At 45.7% G+C, this 22,602-nt stretch overlaps 1 protein-coding gene across 1 annotated transcript in view; it reads left to right on the top strand.

The window, feature by feature from the left end:
• Positions 1-22,018, top strand: part of CALB1 (calbindin 1) — a 64,438-nt gene extending 42,420 nt beyond the window's left edge. The window contains exons 7-11 of the mRNA XM_072151550.1: positions 8,266-8,321; positions 12,761-12,800; positions 13,826-13,879; positions 19,322-19,393; positions 20,187-22,018. Coding sequence (XP_072007651.1) covers positions 8,266-8,321; positions 12,761-12,800; positions 13,826-13,879; positions 19,322-19,393; positions 20,187-20,300 — 336 coding nt within the window. The 3' untranslated portion in view covers positions 20,301-22,018. The remainder of the gene's footprint in view (positions 1-8,265; positions 8,322-12,760; positions 12,801-13,825; positions 13,880-19,321; positions 19,394-20,186) is intronic.
• Positions 22,019-22,602: the final 584 nt, after the last annotated feature.

Raw genomic sequence — 22,602 nt, 5'->3', positions numbered from 1 at the left:
CCACTCAATGGATACTCGGGAACGTTGGCTCTCTTTTGGCAGGCCCCTTAGGAGCTCTTGCAGGGGAGCCGCCAGCTGGGCAAACTTCGGGATGAAACGCCTGTAATAACTGGCAAATCCCAGGAAGCTTTTGATGTCCCGTACGGTTGATGGGGTAGGCCAGTCGTGAACAGCTGCAATCTTCTCTGGATCTGGCTCAATTCCATGAGCGCTCACCACATGTCCCAGGTACTTGACGCTAGGTTGTAGCAGGTGGCACTTGGATGGCTTGACCTTCAACCCATGTTGGGTCAGGATTTGGAAGACTTCAGCCAGATGGTGGAGGTGGTCTTCATAAGTCTTGGAGTAGATGATAATGTCGTCCAAATATAGCAGGACGGTCTCGAAGTTGCGATGACCCAAACATCTCTCCATCAGCCGTTGAAATGTGCCTGGGGCGTTGCATAGCCCAAACGGCATGTTGTTGAACTCGAACAAGCCCATTGGGGTGGTGAAAGCCGTCTTCTCTCTGTCTTCCGGCGCCATGGCCACTTGCCAGTAGCCACTGGTCAGGTCCAGGGTAGAGAAGTAGGCAGCTGACCCTAGGGCTGCGAGGGATTCCTCGATTCGAGGCAGAGGATAGGCGTCCTTGTGGGTGATATTGTTGATCTTCCTATAGTCAACACAGAATCGAAGGGTTCCATCCTTCTTCTTCACAAGGACCAGCGGGGCAGCCCATGGGCTGTGACTCTCCCGGATAACGTTGGCTGTCTTCATCTCTTGTACCAGCTTTTTCACCTCTTGGTAGCGGGCTGGAGGTATGGGCCGGTATCGTTCCTTGATAGGAGGATGAGAGCCAGTAGGGATGGTATGTTGGATCAGAGTAGTCTGCCCAAAATCCAGTGGGTGTTTGCTGAAGGCCTGGTGGTGCTTCATAACGACATCCAGGACACCTTGTACTTGGTCTGCAGGAGTAAAATCGTCGTCTCCAATATTGAGCTCAAGCCACCAGGATTGCTCGGCAGGCTCACCTTCAGCACTTGGCTTCACTTCCAACTGTTGGGAGGCAGACAGAGCGGTTTCCACCAAGTCTTCAGGATGGACACTGAAGAGAGTGGCTACGGCTTGGTACTTTCTCAGATCCACTGGGGAGTCTCCCACATTTAGTAGTCGAATGGGTACTTGCCCTCGGGATACAGTGACTAGGCTCCTGGCGGCTAGAATGGGCAGGTCTTCATCAGCTGGTAGAGGTTCTACTATGGCCTGGTAGTCTTGACCTTGGACGCCCATGCAGGCTCGACACCATACTAACGTCTCAGTCCCAGGTTGAAGGCGGACAGGTTGGGGATCCTTGATCCGGGCTCTGCAGATTTCTCCATTAGGGCCAGCAAACTTCTGTTGTGCCGCTAGAACCTGCATAGTCTCCTGAATTACCTTCCGGGAACCGTTGGGCACTGTTGGCAGGGAGTCGTGGAGAGCCTTCAGCACTTCAGGGTAGCAATTGCGGAGGACATTGGTACCCAGTACCAGGGAGAAGTTACCGTTTTCGGGCACACGTGTCACCACTACGCCCTGTCTGGTTAACTCAGTGTCTCCAATGGTTAGCGTGGGTTCCCAGTAGCCGCGGATGGGTACGGGTTTTCCGTTCGTAGCAATAATGTTCAAGTAAGCCTTGGGAGGCTGGATTAAGGATGCTTTTCCTCGGCATTTCTCGAAGGCAGCACTCCGGAGGGTGGTCACTTGAGAGCCGGTATCAATTAAGGCCGGTAGGGTAACTCCATTGATGGTTACATGAACCATGGGGCGAGTCCCCACGAATCTGGGCATCCAGTTAGCATCTCGGGGACTTACAAGTTCTTCCCTTGGAGGTCGTCCCTTAGCTCCAAGGGTTTGTCGTTTAACTGACGACAATCATTCTCTTCATGCCCATATTTATGGCAGTAGCTGCACCGCTGGCGGGGTTTCTTCTGACTCCAGGTGCTTAACGACTTCGCCTCTTTTGGGCGCTGCTTAGTCGGAGATTCACGAGGAGTAGCTGACCGTACCGGGTTCTCTGGAGGTTTCCTCCTCATAGCGGAGATAGTCACTTCCACCTGGGTCAACCGATCGAGGATTTTATGCAGGGTGTCCGCCAGATTAGAGACCTGTCCTGCTAAGTCAGCAACTTCCGTAGCCGCAGGAGTAGGTGATGTCGACTGCGTTGGATAGCAAACTAGAGCAGATTCCTCCATTTCCACGGACTCAGGCTCTTTCTGCGGTCCAGTAGGCGGTCGGTCCCCTAATATGTCAATGGCAATTTCCTTAAACTCAAGAAAGGAGGCCTGGGCATGTTGAGAAGAGATGATCTTTAGTTGACACCTTTGATTTCTATCAACAAGTCCATTAATAAATTGTTCCCATAAGGTTTGATCAGAGGTTTTAGCGTCTTTGGGCTCAAGGCAGGTGATGGCCTTCCATGTCTCCTGTAGGGAGAGGGCAAAGTCTCGGAGGGACTCTTGGGGCTTCTGTCTTTTCCCGAAGAATTTCTGCTTCAACTCGGAGACAGTACACTTGTCAAAGGTGTTACGCAGCCTATCAAGAATCTGGACCACATTCTGACACTGTTCTCGGGGCCAAGACTTAACTTCCCGGAGAGCGGGTCCTTTCAACTGCCCGGTTAGGATGCCCACTTTCTGTTCCTCTGTAAATGGGCACAGGGCGAAGGTGGCTAACAATTTGTCTCTGAATTCAGAGAGAGTGTGTGATTCTCCCTCGTAGTGGGGTAACCAGGGGGCCCCCGGATAGTAGGGCATAGTCAGAGGCATCATGGTGGGAGTCCCAGGGACACTAGCTGTAGCAGGGCTGAAGGGACTCTCTGGAGGACTCAACATGCTCCGGTACCCGGAGGAGGGACCAGGGGACGGGACTTGCGCCAGTCCCGTATCTTCGTCCTGGGCGGACATGACTGGCCTAGCTGAGGGAAGCCTGTAGGGTTACACAATGTCCGTTGCTAGGGGCGATGGCTAGAATGGGACGTGGGCACTTTAAGACACAGTCACTATTCCCTGGGAGGTGAGCCAATAACCTAGCATCGGAAACAATCTCTACCCCCCTTTAACTTCCCCAGCGGTACTCACTCAGGATCAGCCGCGGTGACAGGACAGCTCCGGTACACGAAGGTCTCCGTTCCCGATGTCCGGCAGGCAGCAGGGTTCAGTGATGCTCCGCGGTGTTCTCCAGTCGCAGGACACGTGCGCCGGAACTCCGGATGAGGCGCACACTGCTGGCAGGCTTCAGGCGCGGCCTGCGCCGAAATCCAAGATGGCCGATTAACCCTCTTCGTTGCCGGCCGCACACGCTCCAGCTCCTCCTCCACGGTGCTTCGCGCCACTCGCGCAGGGGGCGGGGCCTAATGACGCCTCTGGAGTTCCCGCCAGTGAAGATTTGGCGGGCTTGAAATACTTGCTGCGCCACACGCCTCTGAGGTAAATGCTTCAGGCGCAGCAGCGCCGGATGTAGCAGAGCTGACACAGTTCTTGCAGGAATTAACCTCTTGAGTGCTGGAGCGGCGCTCGACAGCACGTGGCAGCAGTATAAAGTTCAATGTAAAACACACAAATACTTGGGCCTAAACCCGGATGGCAGCAGGGTTAGGCAGCACAGTCTTTTTCTTAATAAAGTACAGTCTTTAGTGCCAGGATAAGGCACAGAAGTAAATATCCTGTGATTCGTGACGCCACTTGCAACATCCCCCACCGGGGCCTAGCCCTTGCGGTGAGGCCTGGAGTCAGCCGGGGCCCGCTGTACCGGAGTGGCTGGCGGTTGCGGCCTAAGCACGCTATTGTCACGGTGCTTGGTACGGGGGAACCGGAGGGCTGTCCTACAGCCTGGCAGGTCTCCAGCGGGGTGGTGTTGGCAAGAAATGATGAGGGAGAGGCTGCTATAGCGGATCTCCCTGGGGCAACCCCTTACTGTCCCGAGTGTGAGTCTCTGGGTGATGGACAGGGTGCCGGTGATGAAGGCAGCCGTATTAGCAGGGACCAGACGGAGACAGAAGTTGAAGAAAACAACTTACAGTTCTTTATTTGAACCGCAGGAACCGCAGCAAACGTGCCTTTAACAGGTAGGTAGGGTACCGAGATGTGAGTTGGAGGGAGCCTCAGGAGATAGTTCACCAGCCTGGATGTAGAGGGCAGGCTGGGAGGCAGCTGTGTCCTGGTAGGAAGCTTCAGCTTGTCCTGTAGGGCTTCAGGTATCACCTTCAAAGGTAAGATGATACCCCTTTTCCTCACTACACTAACTCTAGTCTAATGCTCCACTCTTCAGAGGCAGGGGCTAAGCTCTTCCTGCTCTGGTATGGGCTAGACAGAGATTACTCACTCACTCACTGATTCTCCTACAACAGAATCTCTCTGAAAAGATCTCTGGAAAGACCCAGAACATTCCTGGCCAGGAGGTTTTACTACCTCCCTTTGGTCAGGTGGTGGCTGCTCCTCCAATCACATCTCAGCTTACAGAGCACAGGATGTAACACATATTATTGGACAATAGCATCTTGCATCATACAAAATACTTAACCTCTGCCTTGCCAGGCAGGATTAACCACTGCAATATCCCTATGTCCTATCAGAACCATGTTGTGTAATGGGATTACATGCAGGTGGGACGTATTCGCAAACCCTATCTCGCCATTGCATCGGCGAGGGTGTTGCATTTGTATCAGTGAAGGTGAGCCAAAACAGGTTAGATATGGTATAACAGAAATCCTTACACCTGTGTGTCCAACCACCCCTGATTTTGGCTCACAATAACTGATGCAAAAAAAAACTGATGACATAGCAGAGATGTGAACTGGGCCTGAGATGACCTACAGTTCTAGTAATAGCAATATGGTGGTGAAGATGTTTGATATATATGCTAGACTGAAAGATTTTATCTGACACATTGATATCCTCTCTTCATTAAATGGCTTTTATCCTCTCCCAGCCATGATGTATTATGTGATATCAGGAGTAATTATAGCGGCACACTTCCAGGTTACCATTGTGCAGTGCGCTATATTGCCCAGCTAATAGGTGTAGAGGCAGAGAAGTCAATTTTTTTTAAGCTTTGTACTCCAAACTCTGATATTCCCCCATAAAAGGCAGCGCTCTGCTATTATTAAATGTCCTAATTCCTAATGAGTAAAATGCATGTAATTTGGAAAGAGATTCTGCGGGCCTATGAGCATTCAGCACCGAGGCTCCATTTACAGCATAATACCCATTGAGTCTTTGGATGTGTCAGAGACCTAGTTTCCCGGCACTTGATACTTTTATATTGCAGTAAATTTCATTAGGATTGTTCTGACTTAACATGTGAAGAAAAATCCAATTTTAGAATCTAGCTCGGGAAGATCATGGTCCTCCTGTGCGATATACTCAGTCCCATCCCAACTGTTGTAATAATGAGGCGCTTTATCAGCTACTTAGCCGCCAGACGCGCTCCTTGCATAAACATGAGCAGCCTGTGGCTGGAGGATACAATGGCGCTGTACTGTGAGGGGGCTTCCATCGCTTTCAATTTATTGATATTGTGAAGTTTTTATTTTAAGTGCCATTCACATGTGGTTCATCCTCTCCGTCGGCAAGTGATGTGCCTTAAAAAGCGCCGCTCTTCAAAGACAGAAATTGTCGGAATCTCTCCAAGTGCAGCGTCGCCTTCTCCACAATGCATCTATTCACATTGTAATCGCCATCCGATGATGGGATGAATGTGTTCAGGTGCCAGTGAATGCCAACAGCACGAGCACAAAGAAAACAAGTTCAGTAGAATATCACGTCTTTGTTCTTCTTCGTCTGGAAGTTTCCTTTCCATTATAAAGAAACGTCTTAATAGTGCAAATCACTGCCAACCTCCGGGGTGGGCAATCCATGCTAATACAATGGGTACATCAGCCCCCCCCCCTGCTGAGGGGTGCCTCAGGGACACCAATGCTCACAATAACTAATTATAGCAATGATATATGATTTCATAAAGAGATGTTATATGGTTAATGTAGGTTAGGTGTAAGTATTTGGGGAAGTCATTCACCATATTGTTGCCGTTGTTGCCGCTTTATGGTATAAAGATGTGTAAACACTTAAAGGGGTTGGCCACTTTGCCTCATGTTTTGTAATATATGTGTAAGTGTGTGGGGCAGGATATGAAGTAATTTACCAATATACATCTAGTAATAGTTCTGCTCCACTTTCTTCATATGTAAAGTGAAGCCTCCTGTCATCCTGTCATTTACCTCATCAGTCAGAGATGCCTGTCCATAAAATGGCCGCAGGTGGAGGGTCACTTGATCTCTATCAGTCTATGAATAATCCCCCTGCCAGAACCTTATGATGGTATTTATGAATAGATGAAGGTCTTTGTTCATGGACACATAGAGATCACATGACATCACATCTGCGGCCATTTTATGTATATGAATGTCTGGCTAATGAGGTAAATGACAGGAGGCTTCACTTTACATATCAAGAAAGAAGAGCAGAACTATTACTAGATGTATATTGGTAAATTACCTCATATCCTACCCTCACACGTATACACACTTTACACAAAACATGAGGTAAAATGTCCAACCCCTTTAAAGGGACACTGTCAACAGATATTACACCATTAAGTACCAGGGTATGAAATGTCATTTCTAAAATTCCCTGGTATCAAATTTAACTTAAGAATTTAAAAAGAATGGTAGTTCTAGGAGCTGCAGAAATGGAGATACAAGCAGTAGTTAGGAATGAGAGCTGTAGATATAAATCCAACTTCTGCCAGTATCTCCGGTTCTGTAGCTGACACACGCACAAAATATTAGATTCTTATCTATAATATGATACCAAAATCATCAATCTAGGTATTACAGAACCAAAGATCTGAAGTAACGCTTCAGGTAAAAAGTGACTCTTCTCTGCTCAGTTGCATATGACTTTTGAGCCACTATTTGTTTTTTTGGATAGGTGAATGAGTGATATTTCATACCTGACCTTAGGGGGCTGGTAGTTGAGTGGTGTAAAATCTATCTCGCTTCAATTTGGTTCAGATTATGTTAAAGACTTCAAGTATTCTTGAAACCAATTAAAGTAGTATATTATACCATAATAATATATTATATACATAATAGTAATATATTATACCATAATTCTGTAATATATAATACCGTAAATTATGAGTAAAATGCTTGAATTCAGAAAACAAAACAATGGATAGTCATACAAATAATATTAATTTGTGGCACAATATCACAAAACAGTATTGAATTGAAAATCTAGTGACGCACAACACATATAACTAGACATGGCCAACCGAGAAGAAGGACATGTTTTGGGTTTCCTTTATTATTTTTTCGGCTGACTTTAGTCCTGATGATAAGTAGATCCACAGGTCTATTAGAGGCTGAGAATCCAAAAAGCCAAGCAGTTCTGCCAATGATGGCCAATGTGACTGCAAATTAACTTGGCCAAAAAATGAGTATCAAAATGGTTCCCTATTAGAGGTTCAGCTTAGAGGAAGGGGGGTTAAAGTGGCCATACACATTAGATTAGATCTGCTAATTTTGGAGCTACGATCTAATACGTATGGGAATATCCCAACTTTCCGCCAAAGAAAATTTTAGTAGAAAGGGGCTTATTAGGGAAAATAAGTAGTGATAAGCGGACCAAAACCACAATATATGGGTCCGTGACGAACATTGCTTATTCAGGTTTCCGAACTTCAACCAGAAGTTTAGGTTTGTCGTCCAGCACGGTCCACCGCTGGTAACATGCACGATCGGTGCTGGGTAGTGACGATCCTCAGGAGAATCCTGGTATTTATAGAGTAACACCAGGGTGTTATCGGCGGGGTGTGCATTTGGGTTCGGTACCCATACAGAACTTTTAGTTTTGGGTTTGGCTGAACCCAGACCTGAACATGTGAAACAAAACCAGGGGAGTCTAACAGCGATTTACCCTCTTCTCCCAATACAGAACTCATGAATGCTTGTGCCTGAAGGGGTCCACAGGGAAAGCTATTACCTGCACCACTTTTGGCTACTATCCATCTATAATTGACTTTCAGTCTACGACATTCTCAGGAACCTTTCCAAAATTAACATTTGAGAAGGGTTGCTTGAAATTAGGATTGTGAGATTAGGATTTACAAGGTATTATGGGTCGACTTGGAAAATACATTTGAAATCATTCTATTTTTTTACAAATTAGACAAATTCTTGGACAAATTCTTAATAAATATATATTTTATAAACATTGTTATTCAACCAAATCTTTCTGTTTTCTGCAGCTTAGAATGTTTGACTCAAATAATGACGGGAAGTTGGGCCTCACAGAAATGGCAAGGTAAGTCCTTGTGTCATTGAAATGAATGAAGGAGACATGAAAGAAAATATTAATCATAATAAATAGTGTCAGATTTTTCGTTCTTTATCCCATTGGTTTCAATGAAGAATGTAGATTGTCTCATTGTAGCTTTGCATCACAATACATGGGAGATTAGCTTGTTGGCACTCCGAACAAACCTGGGACAGGTAAAGTGCCATAATCTATGTCACCCCCTTTAATCGCAGTAATGTGGCATCCCGTGCAGTAGATATAAGCATACAGTAATATATACCTTTACTAATAGACCCTATAGACGTTAAAGGGGTTTTCTACTTTCAGAAAATAATTGTTTGTGTAATGAAAAGTTGTACAATTTTCTAATATACTTCCTGTATCAATTCCTCATGGTTTGCTAGATCTCTACATGCTGTATTTCAACAGGTCACTGGTCATGTTATGTCACACAGGTGCACGACAAGTTTTATATCAGAGGGAGTGATCAGAGCTGTGTGATATAATGAGGCGTGCATCTGTGTGACATCACATGACTGATGTTTATAGACAGGAAGTGAACAATGAAGCTTCCTGTCGGATGACAACAAGCAGAGATCTAGAAAACAGTGACTAATTAAAGGATCTACCATCAAAATGAAGCATGATAATCCAGGGACACTTACTTATAGATCCAGGCACTGTGACTGTGGTAATCTTTTTATATTGGTTATCCATGGCCTCAATCAACTTTTAGTAGGGGGTATTATCATAGCCCCTCCAAGCTGTAGCTTCACAGGCTGTTACACTGTACAGGAGCCCTTCCCTCCTCTTACTGTGTGAGATTACAGCAGGCAGAGAGAGGGGAATTACTAATGGAGCAGTGGGGAGGGAGAGACATGCTCCTTCACAGTGTAAAAGCCTGCAATGCAAAAACACTAAGGGGCTATGGTGACACCCCCAGAGTCCTTTCAGTTAATTAGCATAATTTTTTATTTTAGAAGAAAGGAGGATAACAAATATAAGAAAATGAATACAGTCATGGTTACTGGATCTATGAGTAAGTGTCCCTGGTTTATTATTATGATTTTAATACAGGAAGTAAATTATTGTTTTGTGTAATAAAAGATTATACAATTTTATATCAATTATTTGCTGAAAGTGTATAATCCCTTTCATGGGCGCCATATGGGGGTTATCCAATGGAAGATGATCTTTTAAGCCTGATGGATCCGATGGACATAAGTATGAACAGCGCACATAAGGATGTGGGAATCTATAATAGATATTAGTAATTTTGGAGTAAACAAGTGCCATTAGCTTATATGTTGTGTACATAATGGCTGACTGCGTGGATAGTGATAGATGGCAGTAATGACATAATGATTCCTGGTATAAGATCTTGAGTCCCGTCTATGCTTTGGGTGGTGGGTTATAGTGAGGTCAGGATGGAGGTTAAGAAGCGGCCGCAGGGTGAAGCCGAGGTAAGAAGTACTTATGATGTGTACTTAGCCGAGGTTATGGTAGGAAAATCTGCTGCTATTTAAGCAATTACATGTCCGGAATTATAAGATAAAAAGCATTTCCTGACGTGAATCTCAATTTATAATGTTTTCTCTCTTCATTCTCTTATGTCCTAAAATGAAACTATTAACTACAGCGGATGCTACATGTAATAATTCATAGACTAATTCCCCAATAATGTCCACAAATAAAGAGAAATATCTAGTGTATATACATGTCAGGGATATGCAAGTACAACTCCAGCTATTGTAATGATGAGACTTTTGATGTTTCCTACAAGCTGAAGAATCACTGGCTGATGGTCATTCCATGAAAGTGTTTGGACAATTATTTTGAATAAAATAGACTTAATGTAAAATATTTTGGACTATAAGACTCCCCTTACTATAAGACACGCCAGAGTTAGTCATCAAAAAAAGGAAAAAAATATATTTGAAACCCATCTGAAAATTCCCTGGTGGCCACACACACATCTTTGCACCATACATACCAGCACAGCACTGCTACATACACACATGCACATACGTCTCTGCTACATTCATTCCCTTCCACATATCTCTGCAACACACATACATACACTCATAATGCTACACTGGGGCAAAAAAATTTTTTTGTCTGGATCTACAATTAAAAAATATACAGTTTCGACTTACATACAAATTCAACTTAAGAATAAACCTAAGGACCCTATCTTGTATGTAACCCGGGGACTGCCTGTACTCGCAAACAGCTCTGGTACATTCACGTACACATACAGATTTTCTACATTCACTCACATACAGCTTTGCTACATTCATTCACTCACAAACACAGATCTACTACATTTATTCACTCACACACAGTCCTACTACATTCATTCACTCACACAGTCCTGCTCCATACACTCACACACAGCTATGCTACATTAACACACAGCCTTCTACATTCACTCTCACACACACAGCACTGCTACATACCCAGTCCAAGCAGCAATATAAAGAGTACTCCTCTTAACCCCTGGATCAGTCACTTGCTTATTGCTTCACCTATCGATATCATCTATCTATCAGTTTAGTGAAGGTAGATGTGTCCTAGTAAGAAGTTCCGGAGGAACGACTTCTATTATTCTAACTCTATATCCCGCGGAAATATAAAATTATAAAAGTTATGCTAAGTAGTCTGGAACGCTATGTCACCTGGGGGTCTCAGGGAACCTAGTATTTTAATGTATGTACACCCCCCCCCCCCCCCCCGGGAGGAAGGGGGGTGGAATTGGAACTTGTTACTAGGACACATCTACTATCCTTTAACCCTCCTTTATGCTGCCAGTAATGGTCATTTCAGGACAGTAAGGGAGAGGGAGCTGGTGGTGTAGAGGCGCTGATTTCACAGAGATCGGGTAAAACGCTTTATCTGCACTTCACCCGATCTTCAGGCCAGCGGTTAGGAGTGTCCGGCAGTGCTGGATTCTCCAAATGCAGGACTTTTTCTTCCAAAAAAGTGCTTCCTATAGTCCAAAAAATACGGTAATAATCATAATGACCTAATCGCACTACACTCCTGCCGGCTACGTACATAAAACGTTGTGGACTGATCGCTCTTGTGCATTTGTAGTAGAAGAAGATTTCATACCCCGGACATATTCATTATTACAGTGTTGGATGGAGTTGCACTCTAACAGCTCAAAGTTCTTGGCCTAATTGATGGAACGTTCATTTATTGTTATTATCATGTACTTAGTATTGTCCATGTGGAGCCTCAATTTACAGCTTCTGTTTTCCATAGAAAAGCAGGTGATAGCACTTACAATAAGGGTGTCATCTACTAGAAATATAATATTAGGGAATTACTATGTTAGCATCTTCCTAATATCCCGTTATTGCCAGAATTACTCCCTTTGTAAGTCAGAGTGAACTCATCCATTATTGCTCATTTATCATTATTATTATTATTTTATTATTTGCTTAAATACCTCTGTCATTCATAAATCATTCCATAATATCATTGCGTACATTGGTCTATGGGTTGTATCTGATGTTGTTACTCAGATTTATTGAGGTCAATTGGGCTGTGCTGCAATAGTACAGGCAGTCTGTGAACTGGTGTGACACTATTTTATGGAAGACAGAAGCCATGATTTTATGATTGTGAACAAACCCTTTAGGGAAATACTAATACACTGTGTTATGCATAGTGTGGGACCCAAGGGGCAGATGTATGATTTATACATTCACAGAAAGAGTATCTGTGTCAAGCTCATCAGGTTCTTTACAAGGCAGAATAGAAGTTTTGTCCAGAGTGTTCCTTTAACTTGGACGCTGATTATTTTAAGTGTAATGATAAAAATTCTTGAATATTAATCCTCAGGTGAGGTTAACATGTTAGATATAACTTGTAACCCCTTACTTAGCAGTTTGCACTGCATTAGCTCCTTAGTGTAAGATTCAGCTCTGTGGGCGGGCATTAGCGGAGGATACACTTCCTGATTCCTCTACAAGAGGGTCCTTGCTCCTGTTGCTGTGTACTGACAATGTGCTTAGATTACCATGGCACAAGGTTTAGCTACATTTTCATTTAGCTTCTGATGCAAAGAAAAAAGTGAGACAGATCAGAGTCATGAGTTGGATACAAGACACAAAGACACAGTCAGCTACCTCTTTTAACTAATTAAACACACACTCAGCACTGCTATGCCTCCCTGCCCTCGGATCAAGAGCTTATCTTGTCTGTAGAGCTGCTTTCTCCTCTGCACGCTGCTGCTGGACAGGAAGTGCCCCCTGTCTCCAGTGCTTTCTGCCCCGCACCCCAGCTCCTGCAGTATAGGAGATACACGTCCGTATGAGAGGAATCTGAGCAGAGAGAAAATCGCAGAATGTGTCATTTTGCTATCGTGTATTAAAGAATTTTGTCTTTGTGGGAATACCCCTTTATGAAATTAATATTGAACTTTTTTTTCCCCCAAGATTGCTACCTGTGCAAGAAAACTTTCTACTAAAATTTCAGGTATGAAAAATATTGATGCACATTTACTTACAGGGTAACCAGAGTTTACCGAAAGTGCATTGTCCGACAATAATGCACTGTGCCGTGATTCATTAAGACCGTGCGCCCGATATATTGCATGTGTCGCTTCCCTGCTCAGTTTTGACAGAGTTCACCATCTTTTTAGTGGTGCATGTAAGTGCTTGGGCTTGCAACACAATTTGAAAGTTAAATCCCGCGCTCAGTCCGAATTAATCAGATCATCCGACGGCACGTCCCCTTATTGTGTCCCCTGGAAGCCAGAGCTGCTGCGCCAAAAACCGATTGTGCCAAAATCCCAGCTCAGACACTTGTTACAAACATATGCGAGCCGCGTAATCCCTGAAAAAGGTGAATAGTCCAACGAAAGTGCGATCAGCGACCCTTAGTAAATGAGCCCCATTCTGTACACTGAAAAGCTGTTCACTTCTAAGTAACCTCTACAATTACAGCTTGTGGCCACTACGCAGAACATGGAGCTTAGCCTTTGGTGAACTACCCCGCATGGAGGCCATCAATGGCCAAAATTAATTATTTGAAAACCCCTTTAATGCAGGTTCGGATATGAAACCATGGGACAAAATGTAGTTACAGTAGCATTTTCTGTTCAATAATTCATGTGCTCCAAATGTATTAAGGGGCATATAAGAGGAGAATATTAGTTGTATCATTGGTCATCCTTACAACAGAATATGAATTGGCTACAAAGTGCAACATTTGTAGTAAATTACTACAAACATTAAAAACCCCTCCCCCTTCAAACTAAGCCACGCCCCTTTGTCAGTACTGAAACGAGAGAAGCACAATAATTTGAAAAGTTAAAAGAATTTAAATTTGGCAACTGTCTGAGACAGAATTGTGTTCTGAACAGTTGCCACTACCCTTACCCCATTACCCTTATTTCTAGGATACTGACCCTAGAATACAAAGAATAAAACAATGTACATATCTGCTCTATGCTTAGTCACAGACACTTATAATAATATAATATTATTATTATCTTACAGGGGGTTAAGATGTGTGGCAAAGAATTTAACAAAGCCTTTGAGTTATATGACAAGGTAAGTATCTGATTTCCCTCACTGAATACAACCTGGATGTGATATATCAAATATGACTCAAAAAATATTTTATTTTACTTTATCGGTTGGCTATATATATATATATATATGTACATGGATCACTCTATCTATCTTTATATGACATTGTATGATATTTTGCTACTACTTGGTATTTTCATATGCCACTGTACTGTGGGATCAGATAGAACCTAATGCAGTTTAGTAAATAGGAGACAAATTGCTGGATCATACAATTTAGAGAATATATATAAAGCAAGAATAAAGTTGAGTGAGTTAACACAACATTAGACCTTGTGGTTGCATGTTGAAATAGCCATCTATTTAGGGCTTGCAGGAGGGGGCAGCAAACTAGGCATTTGCCCAGGGCCCCCTGTCCTAAGGTGACCCCCTGCCAGTGGACTTTTGTGGGCAGAGGATGCCCGGGTGAAGATGCTTCTCATCTATCTTCTGTCTATATATCTATCATCTGTCTGTCTAGTTATCTATCTCCTATAATTTGTCTATTTACTATCTACTTATCTATCTATATATCTCCTATCTATTACCTATCCATATATCAATTCTCTCTCTCTTCTACAGTATCTATCTCTCATATCTATCTATATTCTATCATATATCTATATATAATCTATCGTATATACTCGAGTATAAGCCGACCCGAGTATAAGCCGAGACCCCTAATTTTACCACCTAAAAACTGGGAAAACCTATTGACCCGAGTATAAGCCGAGGGTGTAATATACAGCCAGCCCCAAGTGGTATACAGCCAGCCAGCCCCCCTAATGTATACAGCCAGCCAGCCCCCCTAAGTATACAGCCAGCCTGCCCCTCTAATGTATACAGCCAGCCTGCACCTCATGTATACAGCCTGCCTCTTCATGTATACAGCCTGCCTCTCAAGTATACAGCCTGCCTCCTCATGTATACAGCCTGCCTCCTCATGTATACAGCCTGCCTCCTCATGTATACAGTCTGCCCCCTGTATGTTGAGCACATTAAAAAAAATTAACTTAATTCTCACCTTTCGGCGATACTCACCCCGATCCTCGGCGCCGGCTTCCGATCCTCGGCTGTGCTCTCGATCCTCGGCTGTGCTCTCGATCCTCGGCTGTGCTCTCGATCTTCGGCTGTGCTCTCGATCCCCGGCTGTCTTCTTTCTTCTTTTGCCGGGGGAGTCGCGTCCATGCGATCTCCCCGCCGGCGCTCACTATGATGCGGCGGTGTCGCCGCTGATGACTTCACACCGCCACATAATAGTGAGCGCCGGCGGGGAGATCGCATGGACGCGACTCCCCCGGCAAAAGAAGAAAGAAGACAGCCGCCGGGGATCGAGAGCCACTGCCGAGGATCGGAAGCCGGCACCGAGGATCGGGGGTGAGTATCGCCGGAAGGTGAGAACTAAGTTTATTTATTTAATGTTTGATTGTTTAATGAACTTTGGGAGCCGCCGCCGGGTATCGGGAGCCGCCGCCGGAGGATCCGGGCACCGGAGGGTGAGTATAAATTTTTTTTTTTAATTGACTCGTGTATAAGCTGAGGCGAGGTTTTTCAGCACATTTTTTGTGCTGAAAAACTCGGCTTATACACGAGTATATACGGTACTTTATATTTATGTATCTATAGATCTATCATCTATCTATAAATCTATATCATCTTTCATATTTATCTTCTATCATCAATCTCCCTATCACCTGTCTATCTCCTATAACAATCTCCTACAGCCCCATATTACAGATACTTACCTACTACTGTGTGTAACTACAAAGTGTTATTATTGTGGAGGGCTAAATGAGCCTCTTACTGACTGTGACTGTTCATAAAATAGTTTATTTTGGGGATCTGCTTTTATTTTTGACCAGGGCCCCACTTTGTCTAGAACTGACCCTGCATATATTCATGGGCAGAACAACCAAAAATGGTCACTCCTTTTTAAGCCAAGTACTGTGCAACCATCCTAAAGTTTTACCGAGCTCTTGAAGAAGACCTGTCACCAGATTATGAGCCCCCTGACTAACAATGCCTTCTGATAAAGGGTTACAAGTCCTCCTCATATCACCTAAAATTATCTGCCAGTGGGGCTCTGTACCTTAATTACAGACGTTTTTGTGATATGCAAATCAGCTTTTCTTACTCATGTCTGGTATCTGTGACACTCCTCTCTCTCAGTCTGCCAGAGAACCACACCCCATTATTATGACTGACAGCTCTGTGTCTCTTCAAGTCCCTGCTTTGCCTGCTTGTACTTAGAGACCGCCTGCTAATATTCGGCTACAGACTCTATGTGCAGATGGGAAATATTGTCAATTTTTTTTACACAGTGCCTTGTGTTATGACATTCAAGACATGTGACCTGTGACATCATTGCAGGTCCTTTAGACTTCTAAGATTAACAAACTGTACACCATGTATGTGATTACTTAAAATCACAGCAGCCTCCATGGAGGATGGAGAGCAATAGAAGTCCATGGAGGCTGCTGTGACATCATGTGGTCAGATACATGCATGGGGTACAGTTTGCTATTATTAAGAGGCATGAACTGTGACCGGTAAGGAGGCATAAGGCATGGGGAGGAGTAGATGGGAGGGGCCGGCTGAGAAGGACACGCCCCCTCTGATGCCAGGTAATATACCGTATATAGCCGACCCGAGTATAAGCCGAGCCCCCTAATTTTACCACAAAAAAATGGGAAAACCTATTGACTCGAGTATAAGCCGAGGGTAGAAAATGCATTGGTCACAGCATCCCCAGTATACAGCCTGCCAGCCCCCTGCCCCAGTGTACAGCCTGCCAGCCCCCTGCCCCAGTGTACAGCCTGCCAGCCACCAGCCCCAGTGTACTGCCCGCCAGCCCCCTGCCCCAGTGTACAGCCCGCCAGCCCCTGCCCCAGTGTACAGCCCGCCAGCCCTCTGCCCCAGTAGACAGCCCGCCGGCCCTCTGCCCCAGTAGACAGCCTGCCGGCCCTCTGCCCCAGTGGACAGCCTGCCAGCCCCCTGCCCCAGTAGACAGCCTGCCAGCCCCCTGCTCCAGTGTACAGCTTGCCAGCCCCCTGCCCCAGTGTACAGCCCGCCAGCCCCCTGCCCCAGTGTACAGCCTGCCGGCCCTCTGCCCCAGTAGACAGCCTGCCAGCCCCCTGCCCCAGTAGACAGCCTGCCAGCCCCCTGCCCCAGTGTACAGCCTGCCAGCCCCCTGCCCCAGTAGACAGCCTGCCGGCCCTCTGCCCCAGTAGACAGCCTGCCAGCCCCCTGCCCCAGTAGACAGCCTGCCAGCCCCCTGCCCCAGTGTACAGCTCGCCAGCCCCCTGCCCCAGTGTACAGCCCGCCGGCCCCCTGCCCCAGTGTACAGCCTGCCGGCCCTCTGCCCCAGTAGACAGCCTGCCAGCCCCCTGCCCCAGTGTACAGCCCGCCAGCCCCCTGCCCCAGTGTACAGCCCGCCAGCCCTCTGCCCCAGTAGACAGCCTGCCAGCCCCCTGCCCCAGTAGACAGCCTGACAGCCCTCTGCCCCAGTAGACAGCCTGCCAGCCCTCTGCCCCAGTAGACAGCCTGCCAGCCCCCGTAGACAGCCTGCCAGCCCTCTGCCCCAGTAGACAGCCTGCCAGCCCCCGTAGACAGCCTGCCAGCCCTCTGCCCCAGTAGACAGCCTGCCAGCCCTCTGCCCCAGTAGACAGCCTGCCAGCCCCCGTAGACAGCCTGCCAGCCCTCTGCCCCAGTAGACAGCCTGCCATCACCCTGCCCCAGTAGACAGCCTGCCAGCCCTCTGCCCCAGTAGACAGCCTGCCAGCCCTCTGCCCCAGTAGACAGCCTGCCAGCCCCCTGCCCCAGTAGACAGCCTGCCAGCCCCCTGCCCCAGTAGACAGCCTGCCAGCCCCCTGCCCCAGTAGACAGCCTGCCAGCCCCCTGCCCCAGTAGACAGCCTGCCAGCCCCCTGCCCCAGTAGACAGCCTGCCAGCCCCCTGCCCCAGTAGACAGCCTGCCAGCCCTCTGCCCCAGTAGACAGCCTGCCAGCCCCCTGCCCCAGTAGACAGCCTGCCAGCCCCCTGCCCCAGTAGACAGCCTGCCAGCCCCCTGCCCCAGTAGATAGCGGCTCCCCCGTCGGTCTCGTCGGGCAGCGGCTCCCCCTTCCGTCTCGCCGGGCAGCGGCTCCCCCGTCCGTCTCGTCGGGCCGCTCCCCCGTTGCCCTTGGTACAGTTAGTTGATTAAAAAAAGAAATAAATCAAAACTCACCTTTCCGGCGGCCCACTCAGGTCTTCTGTGTGATCCGCCCGGCAGCAGCAGTGGCGGCAGCTTCGTGCGGCACACAGCTCTGACGTCACCAGACATCAAGCTCTGACGACCGCTGACATCAAGAATGTGTGCCGGCTGCCGTCACACACAATATCATGTGAAGTCGCATGGAGCTGCCGCCGCAGCCGGGAGGCCACCGGAAAGGTGAGTTTTAAGTTATTTATTTTTTGACTCGAGTATAAGCCGAGTTTGAGTTTTTCAGCACATTTTATGTGCTAAAAAACTCGGCTTATACTCGAGTATATACGGTAAGATAAAAGGTAATTTATGTGGATGTAAGCTAAACAATTTTTAACTAAAATAAGGCGATCAGTCAGTTAATAGAGCTCTATGGGAACCTGGCTGTTTATGTGCAAATGTGGTGACAGGTTCCCTTTGAGATAAAAGAAAGAACATGCAATAGAACATGTTTCTATCCCATCTATCCCACTACGTACTATACTGTATTGCGCTATGCTATCCCTCCTGGAAATCTTTATACTCACCTTAATGTGAGTGATATGCTGCCGCATGGTGTGGGGGTTTTGGAGTTGGTCGGGCTTGGCATGGAATTTTGCTATAGCCTGCACCGGTTCCTTTAGCTATTCAAAATAAAGAGGCAGGAACACCCAATCCCGGCCCACTATGCCGCTTGCCACGCCCCCTTTATGCCCCCTACGGCCACTTAGTGTGGAGGTCTGGGGTTGTACTCCAAGAATTGCACCTATTTCAGAGCTTGTTCACCAGAAAACTCCCATACAAGAGATAGGACAAAAACAGATAGGACAGTAGTCTCATAGGGATACAAGGACTCATGTAATCATAGTTCCGGGTCCCCACTTAGTTCAATTCGGAAATATGGATGATATTCAGTCCATATTGGAAAAAAATCTGCGGTTATATTTGATCAACTTTAATGTATTTCCATAGTTTCCTTATGACTATTGCTGCCTTATGCCGCTAACAACCCTCCGACGATCACATCTTCCCCTCCATATAAAACAAGAAAACTCCATTAAACTTTAGAATTCATTAGAAAGAGAAAAAAAAGTCAGTAAAAATTATTCATTGTCTCATTTGCATGAAGCGTCTTCTTGCAGGCAGCGGCCCAGCACATTAAATGCGCGTCTTTCTCTTGATGACTTTCCATTTATCACGCAGGACGGCAGCGGCTATATAGATGAGAATGAATTGGACGCCTTACTGAAAGATCTCTGCGAGAAGGATAAAAAGGTAAATCTCTGAATTTATTTTTGGAAGGGATAATTTGGTTTTTAAATTAGACTTCGAAAAAAAAAATTTTGGCTAATTCATAGAAGGGGATTGAGAGAAGAAGTGCAAATTTTTTCGGGCAGGAGTCATAAGAATATAAAACGATAGAACAAAACACGTAGAAGTATAAAACAAAGTATCAAGAGATTTTATGTGGATGGAACGTTTTTAGTGGATCAATGTGTAAATTGGGAGGGTCACGGGGTTCTCATTTTTCGTGGATCGTTGTGTAAATTGTAACGGACAAATGGTTCTTGTTTTTTGTGGATTGCTGTGTAAATTTGGAGGGTGACATGCTTCTCGCTTTCCGTGGATCGTTCTGTAAATTGGGAGGGTGACATGGTTCTCGTTTTTCATTGATCATTGTGAAAATTGGGAGGGACACGTGGTTCTTGTTTTTTGTGGATCGTCGTGTAACTTGGGAAGGTCACTTGTTTCTAGATTTTCGTGGAACGTTGGGTAAATTGGGACAGACCACGTGGTTCTCATTTTTCTTGGATCATTGGGTAAATTGGGAGGGTCACGTGGTTCACTTTTTTGTGGATCGTTGGGGAAATTGGGAGGAACACGTGGTTCTCATTTTTCTTGGATCGTTGTGTAAATTGGGAGGGTGACATGCTTCTCGTTTTTCGTGGATTGTTGTGTAAATTGGGAGGGACACGTGGTTCTTGTTTTTCGTCGATCATTGTGTAAATTGGGAGGGACACGTGGTTCTCCAGATTGAATGACAAGGTATTATCTCTTCTCTAAATAGGAGCTAGACATTAAGAGCATTCCTACCTATAAGAAGAGCATCATGGCCTTATCAGACGGAGGGAAGCTGTACAGAACGGAGCTGGCTCTAGTCCTGTGTGCCGATGAGAACTAGTAGCCACGTGTCTTGTGCTCGGTGCATCACAGGCTCCGACATCAAACTTCTTTTATATCTGTAAATCTAACTGCATATAGAGATTTAGCCAGAATGTGCTGCAAATTATTCTTTCTTTTTCATTTGTTTCTATACTGTTTGTAATGTACAGTTTTTGTAACTACAGGGAAGAAACATACAGAATGTATGTATGTGAGGAGAAAAAGTGGGGGGGGGGCTACCGTGTCAGCTGAATAGGTTTTCTGTAATATTCGCATGTAAAGTGCCCCAGAAATCCCTATAAACACTAAAAAAATCAAAGCCAAGCATCCCCATAGCTCTCTCACTCCTGTGGAACCCCAAATCTCAGCACCCCCTGCCTCTTATAGGCCTCAGGGAAGCTGCCGCACAAGTTATTAAAGGCTAAACTGAGGAGGTGACGCACAACTTATGGCGGGGTCTTTGACTAGCGCATGATCTTGGCACATCTATAGATGTATCAGTACAACTTTCTTTTCTTGTATGGCTTGGGGGGCACATTCCTTAAAGGTGAGGGTGCACAAATAATAGATCAGAATGCAGAACATTTCTACAGATTTGGTACATGGCAGCGAAAAACCTACCTAAGTGCTACCTAAGATATTATAGGGGGGCTCTAGGGCATTTAGAGATAGAAATCAGCTCTCTGGGCATTGGCTAGTCATTGCCTTTCAGCAGAGGGAGAACATGAAGTTACTGAACCCCCAATGCAAAATCTGTTCCAGGATATCCGCTAAATATAACATATCATTAATAGTACTCTTTTAGTCCCCTCCTGAAATAGTGGTAAGAGTTGGATTTCCTGACATAGAGATACAATCTCACTGTCTTATAATTAAAATACAGATCTTTGTCTACTTGTGGCCACCACTAGAGGGAACTGAGGAGCTTAAAAATGATAAAACCAAAGGTTCTTAGACTCCCTCTAGTGGTGACTGGATTAAGTAAGAATTATATAATACTATCGCAGTTTTCCACATACCGATGCCCTATCATTGGGTTAGTTTATTAGAAGGAAAAGTGGATAGGTGACAGGAAAACCCCTTTAAAGTTTTCCATACAGGGCACCCATAGGATCTGCTGCTTGATCTCAGCCCTGGGTTTTCATTTTTATCCAGTTAAAGGAAATCTACCAGCACCATGATAAACAAGAGACACTTACTCATAGATCCAGGCAGCGGGACTGTGGTAATCGTATATTTATTATGCATGGCCTCCTTCCTTCTAAAATCAATTTTTAAAATTATGCTAACAAGCTAGAAGGCCTTGTGGGGGGGGGGGGGTGTTATCAGAGCCTCTACATGCTGTAGCTTTATAGGCTGTTACAGTGTGCAGGATAACAACCCCCTGGTCCTTGGGCACTTCCCAACTCTCTGAGTGGGCGGTTGTGAACAAATCCTGAACAGTGTGACAGCCAGTGAAGCCAGAGTTCAAATGGACTCTGGTAACACCCTCCAGAACCCTTCAGCCATAATTTTAAAATCAAAGACTATACCCTTGTTGATTGGTTCACTAAATGCTCTAGAGCCTCTTTGGAAACTGTATTTGAGATGAAAATAGTATCTTTTAATGAACATACACTTGTGGCTGCTGATGAAGAGAATAATATAAAAAACTGTACAGTTTCAAGCTGCAAGCTGCCTTGGTCTTTTCTTTTGATGTCAACTAAGAAATTACATAATTAAACCATTTATTGGAAACTGTGTTGTCTCTTATCATTCATGCTGGAATTAGCGGAATGTGGTTATTCGGGGGGGGACTTGATGTCAATGTGTCTACCTAATGGAGCGGTCTATAGTCACTGCAAAGTAGTCATCACTGACAACACAGACGTCCTTTGTCTTCTTATAGGTGTTCAGTGAGAGTTATATAGTCTACATCCACCAGACATAATGCATAAGGTCAAAGTTTACTTTATCCCTGCACATAAAGCTGGAAAATTATGGGCCATATTTATCAAAACCAATGCAGTCTGTACTAGGTGCAGTTTGCCTGTGGAGTGTGCAGGGGGCGCCAGATTCATCAAAAGTCACACATATTTATCAGGACCTCTGTGCACCGCCAGTGGCGCAGAGGCCCTGAAATAATCGCAAATGCTAGCTTATTGCTAGCTTTTGTGATTATTTGCACCGATCCGCCACCTTCACGCCAGTGGGGCGTGAAGGGGGGGGGCGCGGTTGGCCGAGCGGAGGGCGCGGCCGGAGGGGAGTGGGGCGGCACGGGGCGTTACTGTCCCCGCACCTGCGCACTTGCTGCTGCCGGCGACTTTTCATACGTAAAAAGT

Source organism: Engystomops pustulosus, chromosome 5 (assembly GCF_040894005.1).
Source record: "Engystomops pustulosus chromosome 5, aEngPut4.maternal, whole genome shotgun sequence".
In the NCBI taxonomy this organism is placed as follows: Eukaryota; Metazoa; Chordata; class Amphibia; order Anura; family Leptodactylidae; genus Engystomops; species Engystomops pustulosus.
The sequence above is the reverse complement of the archived record's forward strand: the minus strand, read 5'-3'. Positions and strand labels throughout refer to the sequence as shown.